Genomic DNA, 14,816 nt, shown 5'->3' with positions numbered 1-14,816 from the left:
AGTTTTCACTGCACTGTTAGGGACCGTAGCAAAATTACCGAGCAAAACGAATAATGCATGAATCCGTAGTGAATCTGTAATGAACTCATGGTGTCAAACTAATAGTTAAATACAAAGATATAAAGAAATAGGTAAATATAATATAAGTTTACGTTCAGATTTAGTCTGGTAACTTTACCACGATCCCTAACACAATAAGTTCAGTAAAAAAAAGCTAATTTCATATAAAAAGCTAAATTCAGTCAACAATGTGGACAAAAGTGGACCAAAGCAGCCAAATTTGATCTGACCAAAAGAGGTAGTCTTGGTTTAGATCAACTGAATCATGGTTTGGTTTGTTTGCAGTGTGAAAACACTTCTTTTGATGGTTCAGACTTTTAGACCAATTACATGAAGTTAAAGCAGACCATCATCACCCATTAAACAACAACAACAAAAGAAGAAAAAGAAGCACTAAATAACAGATACTCTTCTAGTGTTAAAACAGCAAAAAAAATAAATAAATAATAATTGTACAGTATACTGTGTGGAAAGTGATACATTTGGCTGTGGTGTGGTGTGTAGCATGCTGTGATCCGGCAGTGTCCTCCAGCTTGTCGCTCTCGCCCTAACTTTCCCTCAGTGCGCCCAGAACTGACCACCAAAACTGACCAGCTTCTCTGCTTCATCCGCGTCTTCCTCGCTTTTGCTTTTTGTATTTTTGTGTAAATGCAATTTCTGCTTGTATTTGTATGTATTTACTGCACTGATGTGTATTTTTAGATTTCCAGCATTTTGGTTGTGCTTTGATATATATATATATATATATATATATATATATATATATATATATATATATATGATGAACCTGAGTGTGAACTGAAACTAAAATTAACACCAGTTTTAATTCGGAATTCAGCTAACTTTACTTTCCACTGAGAAAGATTCACATACTAACTAAAACTAAAAAAACACCATCACCATCATCATCTATGTCATAATTTTTCCAACATTCATATCTTTTTAATTCACTCCATCTCTTCCTTATCATTTAATTTCTATGATCATCCATCCACTCGTCCATCACTCTCTCTCTGTATATCTCTGTATCTCTCTCTTTCTCTCTCTCTGTATATCTCTGTATCTCTCTCTCTCTGTATCTGTCTCTCTCTCTGTCTCTGTATCTCTCACTCTCTCTTTCTCTGTATCTCTCTGTATCTCTCTCTGTATCTTTCTCTCTGTATCTTTCTCTCTGTATCTTTCTCTCTCTGTATCTCTCTTTGTATCTCTCTCTCTCTCGCTCTCTCTCTCTCTCTGTCTCTGTATCTCTCTCTGTATCTCTCTCTGTATCTTTCTCTCTCTGCATCTCTCTCTGCATCTCTCTCTCTCTGTATCTCTCTCTCTGTATCTCTCTCTGTATCTGTCTCTCTCTTTGTATCTCTCTCTCTGCATCTCTCTCTCTCTCTCTGCATCTCTCTCTCTCTCTCTCCCTCTCTCTGTATCTCTCTCTCTCTCTCTGTATCTCTCTCTGTATCTCTCTCTGTATCTCTCTTTCTTTCTCTCTCTGTATCTCTCTCTCTGTATCTCTCTTTCTTTCTCTCTCTGTATCTCTCTCTCTGTATCTCTCTTTCTTTCTCTCTCTGTATCTCTCTCTGTATCTCTCTCTGTATCTCTCTCTCTGTATCTCTCTCTCTCTCTCTCTCTCTGTATCTCTCTCTGTATCTCTCTCTCTCTCTCTCTGTATCTCTCTCTCTCTCTCTCTCTCTCTCTCAGCTGCGACGGTGCCGGAGCAGAAGACGGTGACTCTGGATGTGGATGTGAATAACCGCAGTGATCGGGCTGAGTGGTGCAGTTGTTACTATCAGGGAAACTTCTCTCTAAACTCCGCCTTCGAGATCAAGCTGCACTGGATGGCCGTCACTGCCGCCGTGCTGTTCGAGATGGTCAGTATATATGTATATATTGACAAAGTTGATGAACATCCTGAACTAATAACATTGTCAGTGAGCTACCATGTCATGTGGGAGACTGGGGTTCAATTCCTGGTCTGGGTAACTGTTTTCTGTGTTACTCCTATACTCCTAATACTACATTAACGCATTTCTGAGATAGAAATAACTGTGTGACGAAGAGGGAGGTTCTAATGCAGGAATGAAGTTGTAATAATCAGTTGGTGTGTGGTTGTGATGCAGGTGCAGGGCTGGCACAGGAAGGCGGCGTCGTGCGGGTTCCTGCTGGTTCCGGTTCTGGAGGTGCCGTTCGCTCTGCCGTCGTATCTGTACGGAGATCCTCTCAGAGCCCAGCTCTTCATCCCCCTCAACATCCAGAGCCTGCTGAGGGACTCCAGCGACAGCCTGTTCGACGGTCAGCTACAGCCAGCGCTGCAGTTATACACTTTATACATGCTTAATTACATTATAACACCTAATTACCCTTATATCACTTTATTACATTAACATTGATTTTCAATAGTTAAATGAAGGAACACATAAGGAATCATGTAGTAACTTAAAAGTGTTAAACAAACCAAGTGTAGGTTCTCTTATCCGGGGAGCTGTTTGTTAACTTGTGGTTTCTGAGGCTGGTAACTCTGATGAACTTATCATGTACAACAGAGGGACACTCTTGCTCTTCCTTTCCTGGGCCGGTCCTGATGAGTGCCGGTTCTATCATAATAACGCTTTTGATGATAATTTTATTTTTTCTTGACTTAGTTGAGTAGAACATTAGAACATACCTCAAATAAAGATATTCACTGTACACCAACTCTACAACTTTACAACTGATGCTCTCAAAAACAGTCAAGAAATTCAAGTAATTAACTCTTGACGAGGTTAACAGAGCTGTTAACTGAAAGCCTGAATTCCAGATGACTCTACCTCATAAAGCTGACTGAGAAAATCCAGCAGAGATGTGTAAATCTGTCTATATCTAAGCAAGAGGTGCTATTTTAAAGAATCTAAAGTATGAATCATATTCTGGCTTGTTTAACCAGTTTGTTTAAATTTTAAATAATGAAAAAACACAATTTAATAATAATTAATAATATAATTCACATTATGTCAAAAACTTTTTTCCTGTTCCACAGCTCAGTCCTGAAGGGGCCTTTATACCTTTCTATATAACCAATGTCTAATATTATTATTCATGGTGCCATTAGGTTTAACTTTGTATATCTGCTCCAAAAAGTCCTATTCTATTGGCAGTACTTATTTCTTGAATAAAAGTGATATTGCGTCTGTATTTAGGGTTTGAGCCGGAAACATACTGGGACAGGATGCAGCTCTTCCAGGAGGCCATTCTCTACAGGTATCTACAGGCTTTAAACCATGATTTATAGTTGTATAAAATCGTCTGTATTATACATATATCAGAAATCTCTGCCTCTGTTTCTCAGGTTCGGATTTGTTCAGGATAAATTTTCTGCCTCAGCTTTCAACTTCCCTGCTGAAAACAAGCCCCAGTATATCCACGTCACAGGTAGTTACTGGGTAGATGCTGTGGTTTTGTCATTGAAGAAATAATTTCAGTAAAGTCATAATAAAACACACACACACACACGCACATTTCAGCAGTGTATACAAATGTGTACTTTAACCATTAATGCAGTTATTTAATAATTTAGTTTAATCACAGTGTAGACTTTACAGCACCTGTATGATGTACAGAGTTATTCCATTATTAGTAACATATTACTGCTTTAACTGTCAGTCAATATTAGTCTGTTATTGACCCAGTACATTTCTGGGAATTTTTACATTACAGGAAATCTATTATGTAAAATGGTAAAGGCCAAAGTTCAAACTACAACCATAGGACTACCATATTTTTCGCACTGTAAGGCGCACTTAAAATACTTTAATTTTCCCAAAAATCATCAGTGCTGAATGTTACCAGTCAGGTATTAAGCAACAGTAAAGCCACTCCGCTGTTCAGCGTTATACAGGGGTTTCAGTGAAGTTTCTCCAGTAGTATTAGCATTAGCTGCTAACCATGCTAAGCGCTGGCTCTTTGGCCATCCAGAGGTGAGTAATATCAGTCTGTAGCCTGCTGCTGACCCCGGCTAGCACTGCTGGAGCAGTATTAGCATTAGCCGCTAACCGCAGAGCTAGTTTTTTTACTGTTCAGAGGCGAGTATATCGGACTGTAGTCTGCATGTTTACTGTGTTAAAAAAGCTACGTGGGGCGAACCACTTGCTAATAACGCCCTGGCTTACTGTAAAACACTCAGGGTTCCTCAGTATAGTGCTAATCGCTAGCGTTTAATGGCTAATGCTAATGCTCCAGCCTTTAGTGCGGGAGAAATTTGGAAATCTAAGCTTACTGTAAATAATCGGAAGCACTTAAATCACTCAAATAAACAGTTTTCAGGAAAGAAATCTGTGTACATTAACATCCAGTGCTCGTTTGAGACGTTTCTTCGTTTTTTAAGAATTACAGTTTTGTTTACTTAGCTTAGCTTAGCTTTACAGGATTCGCCAACTAATGGAAAGACCTGTTGAATTAAAAGGAAAACATGGCCACACCCCTGTTCCTTGCTACTGTCGCATACTGCACCTTATAATCCGGTAAAAATAGGCCCGAAAATCAACGGTTTTTGATTGCCTTATGATCTGTTGCATTTTATAGTGTGAAAAATACGGTATATTTTTCCGCATTTTATGTTGCAGTCCTTAGTATGTGTCCATCCTCCTTACATTTATGTTAATATATTTTAAATATATTTTAAGTCAGAAACAGTTTTTCTCGAAGAGACCATTTCGAACCAAACTCACTCAAAATGATTTTAACACCTTTATCTACATTTAATCATGATATTAGATATATTAGAGAATTACAGCATTTCTTATTTAACTCTTTCTTTTTTGGTTTATCCATCCAGGTACAGTGTTCATGCAGCTGCCGTACTCTAAGAGGAAGTACTCATGCGGTCAGCAGCGGCGGCGGCGTAACTCCGCCTCCTCGGCAAGTCAGAGTCTGTTCGGCTGCGAGGAGCGAGTCGGTTACAACTGGGCGTACAACACCATGCTGACCAAAGCCTGGAGAACCGGCGTGCTGGGGGACGAGAAACTCGCCGACCGTCTCCTCCGAGACTTCACCGACTTCTGCTCCAACAAGGACAACCGGCTGGTGGCCTTCTGGGACAGCTGTGTGGACAAAATGAACTCTAGCGCCCCCTGAGGGACAGAGAGACCGAGAGAAAGAGAGACTCTGACTGAGAACTGCTGCTGGGAATATATGACCTGCGTCAATTCCTGATCTGTGCCTGACTAATACCTAATGTTCTGCCTGAACGCAGACAGGAAATAAATAATAAATCTGACTAAACCAACGTCTTCTGACTCACAGTGTCAGCAGAAGCATCTGCAGTGCATTATTATTACATAATGTACAGTATATTACGTCATATATAGAGACAGTGCGCATTAACCCTTTCAGGCCCTGTGTCCATTACAATGAGCATCATGTATTTTCTTTATTTTTAATTGTTTTGTGGCACATAACATTATTGGATCAGTAGCTTCGGCTTTAGATCTCATTAACTGCACTGAAAAACAGTAGTACTAGAGTCATTGAGGCAAAGTAACAGCTCATTTTTACTAATTTAATGTGATTAGGAATACCTTTTTTTTTTTTTTAATGATGAAATAAAAAATGTCAATATAAAAAATAACATATTACACACAACTGAATGAAAAAAAACTCAAATATTTTAGTTTTATTTGTTCACATCACTGGAGATAATTCAGGTCTGAAAGGGTTAAAATATGTTTGTTTGAAATACTGGTTAATATTAAAAATATAGAAATTACAAGTTTACTATAAATCCTGAAAGCTTAATAATTGAATCATGTTATTTTTCCATACGCATAAGTCTAGAAATAAGTCTATGTTCTATACAAAACGTGTTTTTGAAGTTCATCCTCGCATACAGATAAAGAGATCTCACCAGCTCTATTCTATTCTTACCAGTTTCAGCCCCGTTCAGAACAATCCATTTAAGGGCTCTGACACTTTAATGCAAATAAATAAGCTGTTGCTGGCCACGCCCCATGTTTATGCTGAGCGTTTGCCACACTTTAGTGTTAGCTTGTTCTAAATGCTTTACTGCGATAGAAACACAAAAGTCTTTATTATTTTAAAGTATTTACATCTCCCCCTTATCTGCTGACTTGCCATAGACAGTAGGTACAGATCCCTCCCTCAGACGAAGTCTGCTGGCTAATCCTGCTGTGTACTGTCTGAAGTTCTCAACCAGCAGATCAAAATGTTGTTTCTTCTACTGATCTAGTGGGTGGAGCTTTGGTTGGGGGGTTGACGGATGAGGGGTGGAGCCAGGGTGATTCTATGCAGGTTTCCTTATTTTGACATCACAATAAGAGATGAGCATCCAAACGACTCATAGATGCAAATGGTTGCTGATACCAAAGTCTTTTTTGCTGATTCACAGAAAACGGATGGATTTTTTGGTGTTTGGAGTGTTTATAGGGGCAGTCGACACTCAAATGGAATTTTCACATACTTACAGATCCCCGCTAGATATTATATTATATGGGTAATGGCTATTTGAGTAGTGTTGTAATTCATATAATGGCAATTACTCAAATTAATTTAAGGAATGAAGGTCGGTCAATTTGAAATATTACAAAAAACTCTGAAAGTGTCCTCAAGTGCAGTTACTGCAAAGACCATCAAAAACATTATGATGAAACTGGCCCTCATCAGGATTGCCCCAGGAAAGGAAGAAAAACACAAGCTAACAGCACCTCAGGTAGGAGCACCTAAATGCTTCATAGTCTGGCATTTCATGTTATGGTTAAATCAATGTTGGTTTTGGTTTTGATTTTGAAAAGTGAATCAACAATGATAAGGTTGGTATAACCTTTAATAAACCATAGATCATCAAAAGTAAAAAATCCTATGGTTAACAAAGTGTTAACAGTAAACTTACATCACTGCAGTAAATCTGAGTATAAAGAATGTTACTCATCACTACCAATCTGATTACTGAACATCTGATCTCAAAAACACTAAAACAAATAGAACATGAACATAAATAAAGGTATGATTAAAAATTGGTGCCAAATTTAAAAGCAGTTACTGCAAATGGAATAAAAACACTTTTTCATCCCTCCGTCTAACAGTTATTTTTTTCTTTTTATACTGATGAAATGTAAAATGGCTATTCAAAAGGCAGAAGATTCAAGACATTTAAAATTATTTAAAGGATGTAGTTCTCTGCAGCTCTTTTCAGAGGGGATACCCTACAGAATGAATGGGTGTTAAATTATTTAGGCCCTTTTTATTTCATTTTATTCTTTTTTATTTTTCCTGTTCTAACCGCCTCAATCTAACCTCTTAAACCCAGCAGGAATGATGTTCCCCCGCTCTTTATTACAGTTTAACACACAGAATTCAGTGCTTAAAACGCTTAAACACGTAAAAACACGTGAATAAATGAACAAAAAAAAGGAAATCCGCTGCTCCAGCGAGGGCTGCGCATGCGCGCTGGAGCCGCTGCAACGAGGAATGCAGCAGTGTGCATTGCGCAGGCGCGCTCGCCTATGTGTGCAATGGAGGGGGGAGTGGTCTATTTTTAGAAAGTGACGTCACCATTAAATACAACGCAGCCCCCCGCCACCGCCCCTCCCCCTTCTGTCCTGCCTTTCTTCCGCCCTGGTCGCTGCTGGAACGCCGAGGAGCGCGAGCACCGCGAGCACCGAGCCCATCTTCACTCCGCTCTTATCTCGCTCTTTATCTCCTGCCTTTACTGGACCCCCTAAACCGGGGAGGACCCCCTTATCCATCCTTCACCTACTGCACCTACTCCACCCCCGCACCCACCCTCTGACCGCACGCGCCTGCGCATCCTCTTCCTCCCTCAGCCCCTCCACCCAACATCATCCTCAGCAGCATCAGCACCACCAACCACCACCACCATCACCTTCCTTCATCTCCTCCATCACTGCACCCAGCTGCTGCACCCACACACAGAGAGGAAGAGGAGGGAGAAGAGGAAGAAGAAGAACACCACTATCAACCACCGCCAGCAGCTGAACGCACGGGAGAGAGGAAAGAGAGAGGGGAGAAAGAAAGGAAGAGCGAGGGAGAGATAGAAGGAGAAAGAGGTGAGAGAGAGAGAAAGAGGATGGCGGACAGGGAGCAGCTCATCCAGAGAGCCAGGCTGGCCGAGCAAGCGGAGCGCTACGATGACATGGCCTCAGCCATGAAGCTGGTGAGTGCTGAGACTATGTGGATGAGGAAGATGAGAAGTATGATAATAGATAATTATGATAATGAAGATTATTAAAATGATGAGTATTATCATAAGGGTGACCGTGATGATGACCGTATGATAATGGATAATGATGATAATGATAATGACGATAAGAATGAGCATGAGGGTGAAAGTGAGGATGAAGAGGTTTAGAATGAGGATGATGATGATGATGGTTAGGATGGTCTAGCACAGAGCTTTTTGATGACATGGCCTCAGCCAGGAAAAGTGATGAGGATGATTACTATGTGGATGAGGAAGATGCAAAGTATGATAATGGATGATGATAATGAAGATTATTAAAATGATGAGTATGATAATGAGGATGATGATGGTTAGGATGGTCCAGCACAGAGCTCTTTGATGATATGGCCTCAGCCAGGAAGCTAGTGAGTGTTGAGGATGATGAGGATGAGGATGATAATGGATAATAATGATAATGAAGATTATTAAAATGATGAGTATGATAATGACGATGAGAATGAGCATAAGGGTAAAAGTGAGGAAGAGTATGATGAGAATGATGGCTAGGATGGTCCAGTGCAGAGATCTTTGATGACATGGCATCTGCCAGGAAGCTGGTGAGTGTTAAGGATGATGAGGATGAGGATGATTACAATGTGGATGAGGAAGATAAGGAGTATGATAATGGATAATGATGATAATGAAGATTATTAAAATGATGATGGGGGTTGAGGATGATGATGATGATGGTTAGGATGGTCCAGCATAGAGCTCTTTGATAACATGGCCTCTGCCAGGAAGCTGGTGAGTGATGAGGATGAGGATGATAATGTAGAACATAATGGTAATGGAGACAATGATGAGGATAAAGATGATGAGAATAAGGATTATAATGAGAATGATGAGAGTGATAAGGAGAAAGATGATGACAGATAATGAAGATGAGGATGATGAAGAACAGTGAGGTAATAATGGCCTCGGCCATGAAGCTAGTGAATGAGCTGGTGAAGATGGTAATGACAAAGAAGATAAGGATGAATGTGATGGTTATGAAGATAATGGTAATGCGGATGGGGTGATAAGAATAATGATGAGAATGAAGATGAGAATGATGTAAATGAGGTTTATGGTGATAATGAGGATGATGAGGGAGATAAAGATGGCGAGGATAATGATTCTAATAGTGAGGATGAGGTGATGAGAATGAATAGAATGATAATGAGGATGATACACTTTTGTGACAGAAAATAAATCTTCTAAATCTATAAAAAAAGAATCAGTCTATATCAGAATTTTTTCAGTATCTGATATGAGGCCTGCTCTGATTAGGACGATATACTGTCCCAGAAATTATTTCAATAAACTAAATTATTGCCATTTTAAAACCATTTTACGACCATTGCGATATAACGATAATTTAGCAGAATTATTAATATATTTTTATCTGAATTTAAACATTTTTTTAAAATATCTTAAATAAATGGAACATAAAAAAGGTAAAAACCACTGTAAAACCTATTTTTGTCACTTTTTTTATTATTCCCTTTAAATAAACAACATTGTGACCAGCAACAATTATTGAGAAGGTCATGTATATATATATATATATATATATATATATATACATTTATCATATACCATAACGCCATATTTCTTCGTAATGCAGATTTACATTACAGAAGAATAGCTGCACTTCCATTTCATCCTTCCTCCACTAGGGGCGCTGCTGCCTATCTTTTACATAGACCCTCTCAGCCATTATACAGTAAGCCCACCTATTGTGCACTAAAACCCCCTTTTAAATGATAAATTCTGCAGTCAGATGTTTTTAGATGCTCTAAAACCCATAGAAATCCACCTTTAGTTTATTTTTAAAGCTTTTCTGGTGGGAAAATGTGATTATCTGCAATGCAGATGCAAATGCAGCATCAGCATCACTTCCATCCATATGAGCATCAGTAGAGCACAAAGGGCTGTCAGGTCCAGACTGACCTCTGCATGCAGCGGCCTGATCTGCTTTAATATTATTAATAATAATCTTGTATTTATTTACTAGATTCTATGTTTGATCTTTGATTGACATTGTCTTGTCCGTGTAGATGATGTAACTGAGTGATGCACCACGCTGCTGTCCCTCCACTGACATTGCACAGAGGTATGCAAGGTCAGGAGAAAATGAGGAGCAGACGGAGAGAAGGAGGGAGAAGGATGAACCAGACGCTGTTAGATTAGATTAAATTAGATTAAATTGTGGTTGAGCATCTTGGTTTTCTGCTGTGTGCATCCTCTGCATGCTGCGGTGCTTTATATATTATTTATATATTATGTATTTATGGGTTCAGTCGTTCTGCACAGCTACGTTAAAGCGGAAGCAAGTGAAGGAAGGACGTCCCAGGCAGCACGTCCTGCAGATGTTCTGAGCAGTTGCTCTGCTTGATTATGTAATTTTATAAGACTGCTGCTAGGCCTGATATGATAGTTACATTATTGGATTATTTAAACAATGTATTATTACAATAGTGATGATGCAGAAAACTAAAAAAAAAAAAGACAAAAACTGGAGATACATGTTTTTTACTGGACTGGCCAGTGATATGTACATGATCATAATAATTTTTGCTGACCTCAGTATTAAATTTTGCCTATTGTTTATTTTAGCATGATATATACTGTATATATATTGACTTTTTAAAATGTATTATTTGTTAGAATATTTAACAAAAAAATAGTTTTAATTTTAATTACAAAGTCTAAAAAAACTCATTATGCTTTAAAAGTGTGCAATAAAATTGTAAATCATAATTGTTTTTTGTGACGATATATTATCCGAACAAATACTAATATAATATTATTGCTAATAATATCTAGATTAAATAAATAAATTCTTTTTAGAGCGTGACTAGTGACTTTTTTGTTAAATCCAGTTTTTACCAATACCATTTAATTATCTTTCTTGTTCAGTTCATTCTTGTAGCAGCTCTAATAGAATCGCATTGTATTATTGATTTCTTTTGTGAGCAGCGTGTTAGCCTAAGGCAAGTGTGCTATCTAGATATGTTTGTTTCAGATATTTCATATTGCTTAATATTCTTAAAAAGCTTTATTTTTAAAACTCAGTTTTTATTGTCTTTTGTTTTGTGACCATTTTAAAATAGAAAAATAGCAACATCTCTTGTGTAAATGTTATGTACTTTGGCAATTATGTGTTTTAGAGTGAATGGACCAACAACATAATTGAATAGCATTAATTAAATACATACATTTCTATATAAATCTTAATAATTAACATATTTTTTTCAGTTTTCCATATTTTGCTGTACCTCATATGGGAGCTCATATGGGTGGAACGTGGGCTAGGTGGGTTCCAGACATCAGATCTGAGTGCGTTTATACGTGTTGTCATTGGGACCCATTTGGATATCCCAAAATACCTTCATTTCAAATGGGTCTCTTCTAGGCCTCATATAGTGTAGTATAGAACCCAGACAATGTGGCCATATTCACCCCTTCATGGCCCCATCACTGATCCTGATGGGGCCAATCATTGGCGTCCATATGTAGAACCAAAATGGAACCCATGGACAAACTTTTCCAATGTCTTTTTTCTCTCCAGGTGACGGAACTCAACGAGCCGCTCTCCAACGAAGACCGTAACCTGCTGTCCGTGGCCTACAAGAACGTGGTGGGGGCGCGGCGCTCCTCCTGGCGCGTGACCTCCAGCATCGAGCAGAAGACGGCGGCGGACGGCAGCGAGAAGAAGCTGGAGCTGGTGCGGGGGTACCGCGAGACCATCGAGAAGGAGCTGGAGTCTGTGTGCCAGGACGTGCTGACCCTGCTCGACCAGTTCCTGATCAAAAACTGTGACGAGAGCCAGCTGGAGAGCAAGGTCTTCTACCTGAAGATGAAGGGAGACTACTACCGCTACCTGGCCGAAGTGGCGACCGGAGAGAAGCGCGGCTCCGCCGTGGAGTCCTCGGAGGCGGCCTACAAGGAGGCCTTCGACATCAGCAAGAGCATGGCGGCCACGCACCCCATCCGCCTGGGCCTGGCGCTCAACTTCTCCGTCTTCTACTACGAGATCCAGAACGCGCCGGAGCAGGCCTGCCAGCTGGCCAAGGAGGCCTTCGATGAGGCCATCGGTCACCTGGACAATCTGAATGAGGATTCCTACAAGGACTCGACGCTCATCATGCAGCTGCTGAGGGACAACCTGACCCTCTGGACCAGCGACCAGCAGGACAATGAAGGAGGAGACCCCAATAACTGAACCCTTAACTCTACTCTCCTGCAATCTAGCTAGCTGTAGTAGCCCCCCATAGTCCTCCTGATAAGTCTCTTCTCTTCTCAGATCTTCTCTTCTCAGATCTTCTCTTCTTTTCTCAAATCTTCTCTTCTTTTCTCAGATCTTCTCTTCCCAGATCTTCTCTTCTTTTCTCAAGTCTTCTCTTCTTTTCTCAAATCTTCTCTTCTTTTCTCAGATCTTCTCTTCTCGAATCTTCTCAGATCTTCTCTTCTTTTCTCAGATCTTCTCTTCTCAGATCTTCTCTTCTTTTCTCAAATCTTCTCTTCTTTTCTCAGATCTTCTCTTCTCGAATCTTCTCAGATCTTCTCTTCTTTTCTCAAATCTTCACTTTTTTCTCAAATCTTCTCAAATTATCTTTTTTTTTAATCTTCTCAAATTTTCTCAAATCTTCTTAAATCTTCTCAAATCTTCTCTTCTAATCTCAGATCTTCTTGGATCTTCTTAAATCTTCTCTCTCTTTTTTTCTAATTCTCTCTTCTTCTCTCAAATCTGCTCAAATCTTTTCTTCTCAAACCTTCTCCAATCTTATCTCTTCTTCTCTTCTCTTCCCTTCTTAAATCTTCTCAAATCTTCTCCAGTCTTACCCCTTCTTCTCTTCTCTCGAATCTTCTCACATTTTCTCAAATCTTCTCGAATCTGTTTCAAATCTTCTCAAATCTTCTCTTCTTTTCTCAAATCTTCTTGAATCTTCTCCTTTCTCTCCTTTGATCCTTTTGATCAAATCTTCTAATCTCAGATCTTTGCAAATCTTCTCAAATCTTTTGTTTCTGCTTTTTTTTTTGTTTCTCTCTTCTTTTCTCAAATATTCTCCAATCTTCTCTTCACCACACCCAGGGTTGCCATTGCCTTATGGACCCTGGCAGCCTTTCTTTGTTTTGTTGTTGTTGTTTTTTTATATAATTTGACTCAATGTCAGTCTTTCACTCTCTTTCTCTGTTTTCCTCTCTTTCTCTCCTCCCCCCTGATCTGTTTTCTGTGTGCTGTTCCCATCCTCCCTCCATCCTCCTCCCTGCTCCCTCCTCCCTCCCCCTCGTTCCCTTCCCCCTCGATGAGTCGCTGATAATTAGCCTACTGGTCTCCAGGTGACATTTACTTAGTGTGTTCTCTCTAAAGGACTCTGGATCTCTGTAGGGACTCTTTAATTAACACTAATTGATGGGGGCGGGGTTTGGGGGCGTGTGAGTTTGTGTCTGTGGCGCCGTACAGTGAAGTTGTTCCACATTATTTGCCGAATCGCGTGGTTGTAACCTCTTCCTCACTCGTCTCCTCATCTGTAGCCCTTTATCACTGCTTTGCGAGTGTATGCGAGTGTGAGTGAGTGTGTGTGTTTGTGTCCCTGCCCATGCCACTCTCCTGTTGTGAACACTGTTAGCCCTGTGAATTGTGTACGTCCGCTGATCTCCGGTTGGCGAGCGATCTCCGGCCGGGGGTCCGGCGGCTCCAGAACCTTTGGTTGAGGTTTTTGGCGCGACGTGTGAACGAAAGAATGCCATTAAAATCAGAAGCCTGCCATGGGAAATCTGAACCTGCAGTGTGTGGAGTGCTTTATTATACATACTGTACACAGTACAGGCCAAAAGTTTGGACACCGCTTCTCATTCAATGCGTTTACTTTGTTTTCATGACTATTTACATTGTAGATTCTCACTGAAGGCATCAAAACTATGAATGAACACATGTAGAGTTTTATGTACTTAATAAAAAAATTAGCTGGCCTCCACAGTCACCGGACCTGAACCCAATCCAGATGGTTTGGGGTGAGCTGGAGCACAGAGTGAAGAGGGCAAAGGGGCAACAAGTGCTAAACACCTCTGGGAACTCCTTCCTTCAAGACTGTTGGAAAACCATTTCAGGTGGCCACCTCTTGAAGCTCATTGAGAGAATGATGCCAAAATGTGCAAAGCAGTGATCAGAGCAAAGGGGGGGCTATTTTGAAGAAACTATAATAATAATTATTATTATTATTATTTTTTTTTTTTTTTTTAGTTATTTCACCTTTTTTTGTTAAGTACATAAAACTCTACATGTGTTCATTCATAGTTTTGATGCCTTCAGTGAGAATCTACATTGTAAATAGTCATGAAAATAAAGAAAACGCATTGAAAAAGAGAAGGTGTGTCCAAACCTTTGGCCTGTACTGTATATGTGTACATACCTATTTAATACACATATGCATATCGTCGCTGTCCACGTATCTCCATTTTTGTCTGTTTTTAGTTTACTACATAATGTGAACAGACAAACTGTCCCTTACACTGTGTCAAAATTTCTTGATGAACGGACCAATAGAAA

The 14,816-nt window shown here is 39.7% G+C and overlaps 2 protein-coding genes across 9 annotated transcripts in view; both read left to right on the top strand.

Moving 5' to 3' along the window:
- The window catches only part of depdc5 (DEP domain containing 5, GATOR1 subcomplex subunit), a 60,700-nt gene extending 55,389 nt beyond the window's left edge, over window positions 1-5,311 (top strand). For all 4 annotated transcript variants that reach the window (XM_049468322.1, XM_049468325.1, XM_049468324.1 and 1 more), the window contains 5 exons: window positions 1,753-1,922; window positions 2,172-2,343; window positions 3,228-3,288; window positions 3,377-3,459; window positions 4,862-5,311. In XM_049468322.1, the coding sequence (XP_049324279.1) occupies window positions 1,753-1,922; window positions 2,172-2,343; window positions 3,228-3,288; window positions 3,377-3,459; window positions 4,862-5,160 (785 nt within the window). In that variant the 3' untranslated portion in view covers window positions 5,161-5,311. The remainder of the gene's footprint in view (window positions 1-1,752; window positions 1,923-2,171; window positions 2,344-3,227; window positions 3,289-3,376; window positions 3,460-4,861) is intronic.
- A 2,319-nt stretch (window positions 5,312-7,630) lies between these two features.
- Window positions 7,631-14,049, top strand: ywhah (tyrosine 3-monooxygenase/tryptophan 5-monooxygenase activation protein, eta polypeptide). Of its 5 annotated transcripts, none has more exons than XR_007427335.1 (3): window positions 7,631-8,215; window positions 11,835-12,659; window positions 12,760-14,049. XR_007427335.1 is itself a non-coding variant. In XM_007231980.4 (2 exons), exons 1-2 carry the CDS (start codon window positions 8,129-8,131, stop codon window positions 12,486-12,488), a joined length of 741 nt encoding a protein of 246 aa, XP_007232042.1. In that variant the 5' UTR covers window positions 7,631-8,128; the 3' UTR covers window positions 12,489-14,049. The 5 variants fall into 5 exon arrangements, 1 of the variants encoding a protein (XP_007232042.1); XR_007427334.1 differs by having other exon boundaries at window positions 12,745-14,049; XR_007427333.1 differs by having other exon boundaries at window positions 12,725-14,049.
- The last annotated feature ends 767 nt before the right edge of the window (window positions 14,050-14,816 follow it).

This window comes from Astyanax mexicanus, chromosome 20, assembly GCF_023375975.1.
Source record: "Astyanax mexicanus isolate ESR-SI-001 chromosome 20, AstMex3_surface, whole genome shotgun sequence".
Classification (NCBI taxonomy): Eukaryota; Metazoa; Chordata; class Actinopteri; order Characiformes; family Acestrorhamphidae; genus Astyanax; species Astyanax mexicanus.
The sequence above is the reverse complement of the archived record's forward strand: the minus strand, read 5'-3'. Positions and strand labels throughout refer to the sequence as shown.

Coding starts and splice junctions, on each gene's coding strand:
- ywhah (XM_007231980.4), top strand. CDS start 8,129: ATGGCGGACAGGGAGCAGCTCATCCAGAGAGCCAGGCTGGCCGAGCAA. Junction 8,216..11,834: donor TGGCCTCAGCCATGAAGCTG/GTGAGTGCTGAG, acceptor TTTTCTCTCCAG/GTGACGGAACTCAACGAGCC.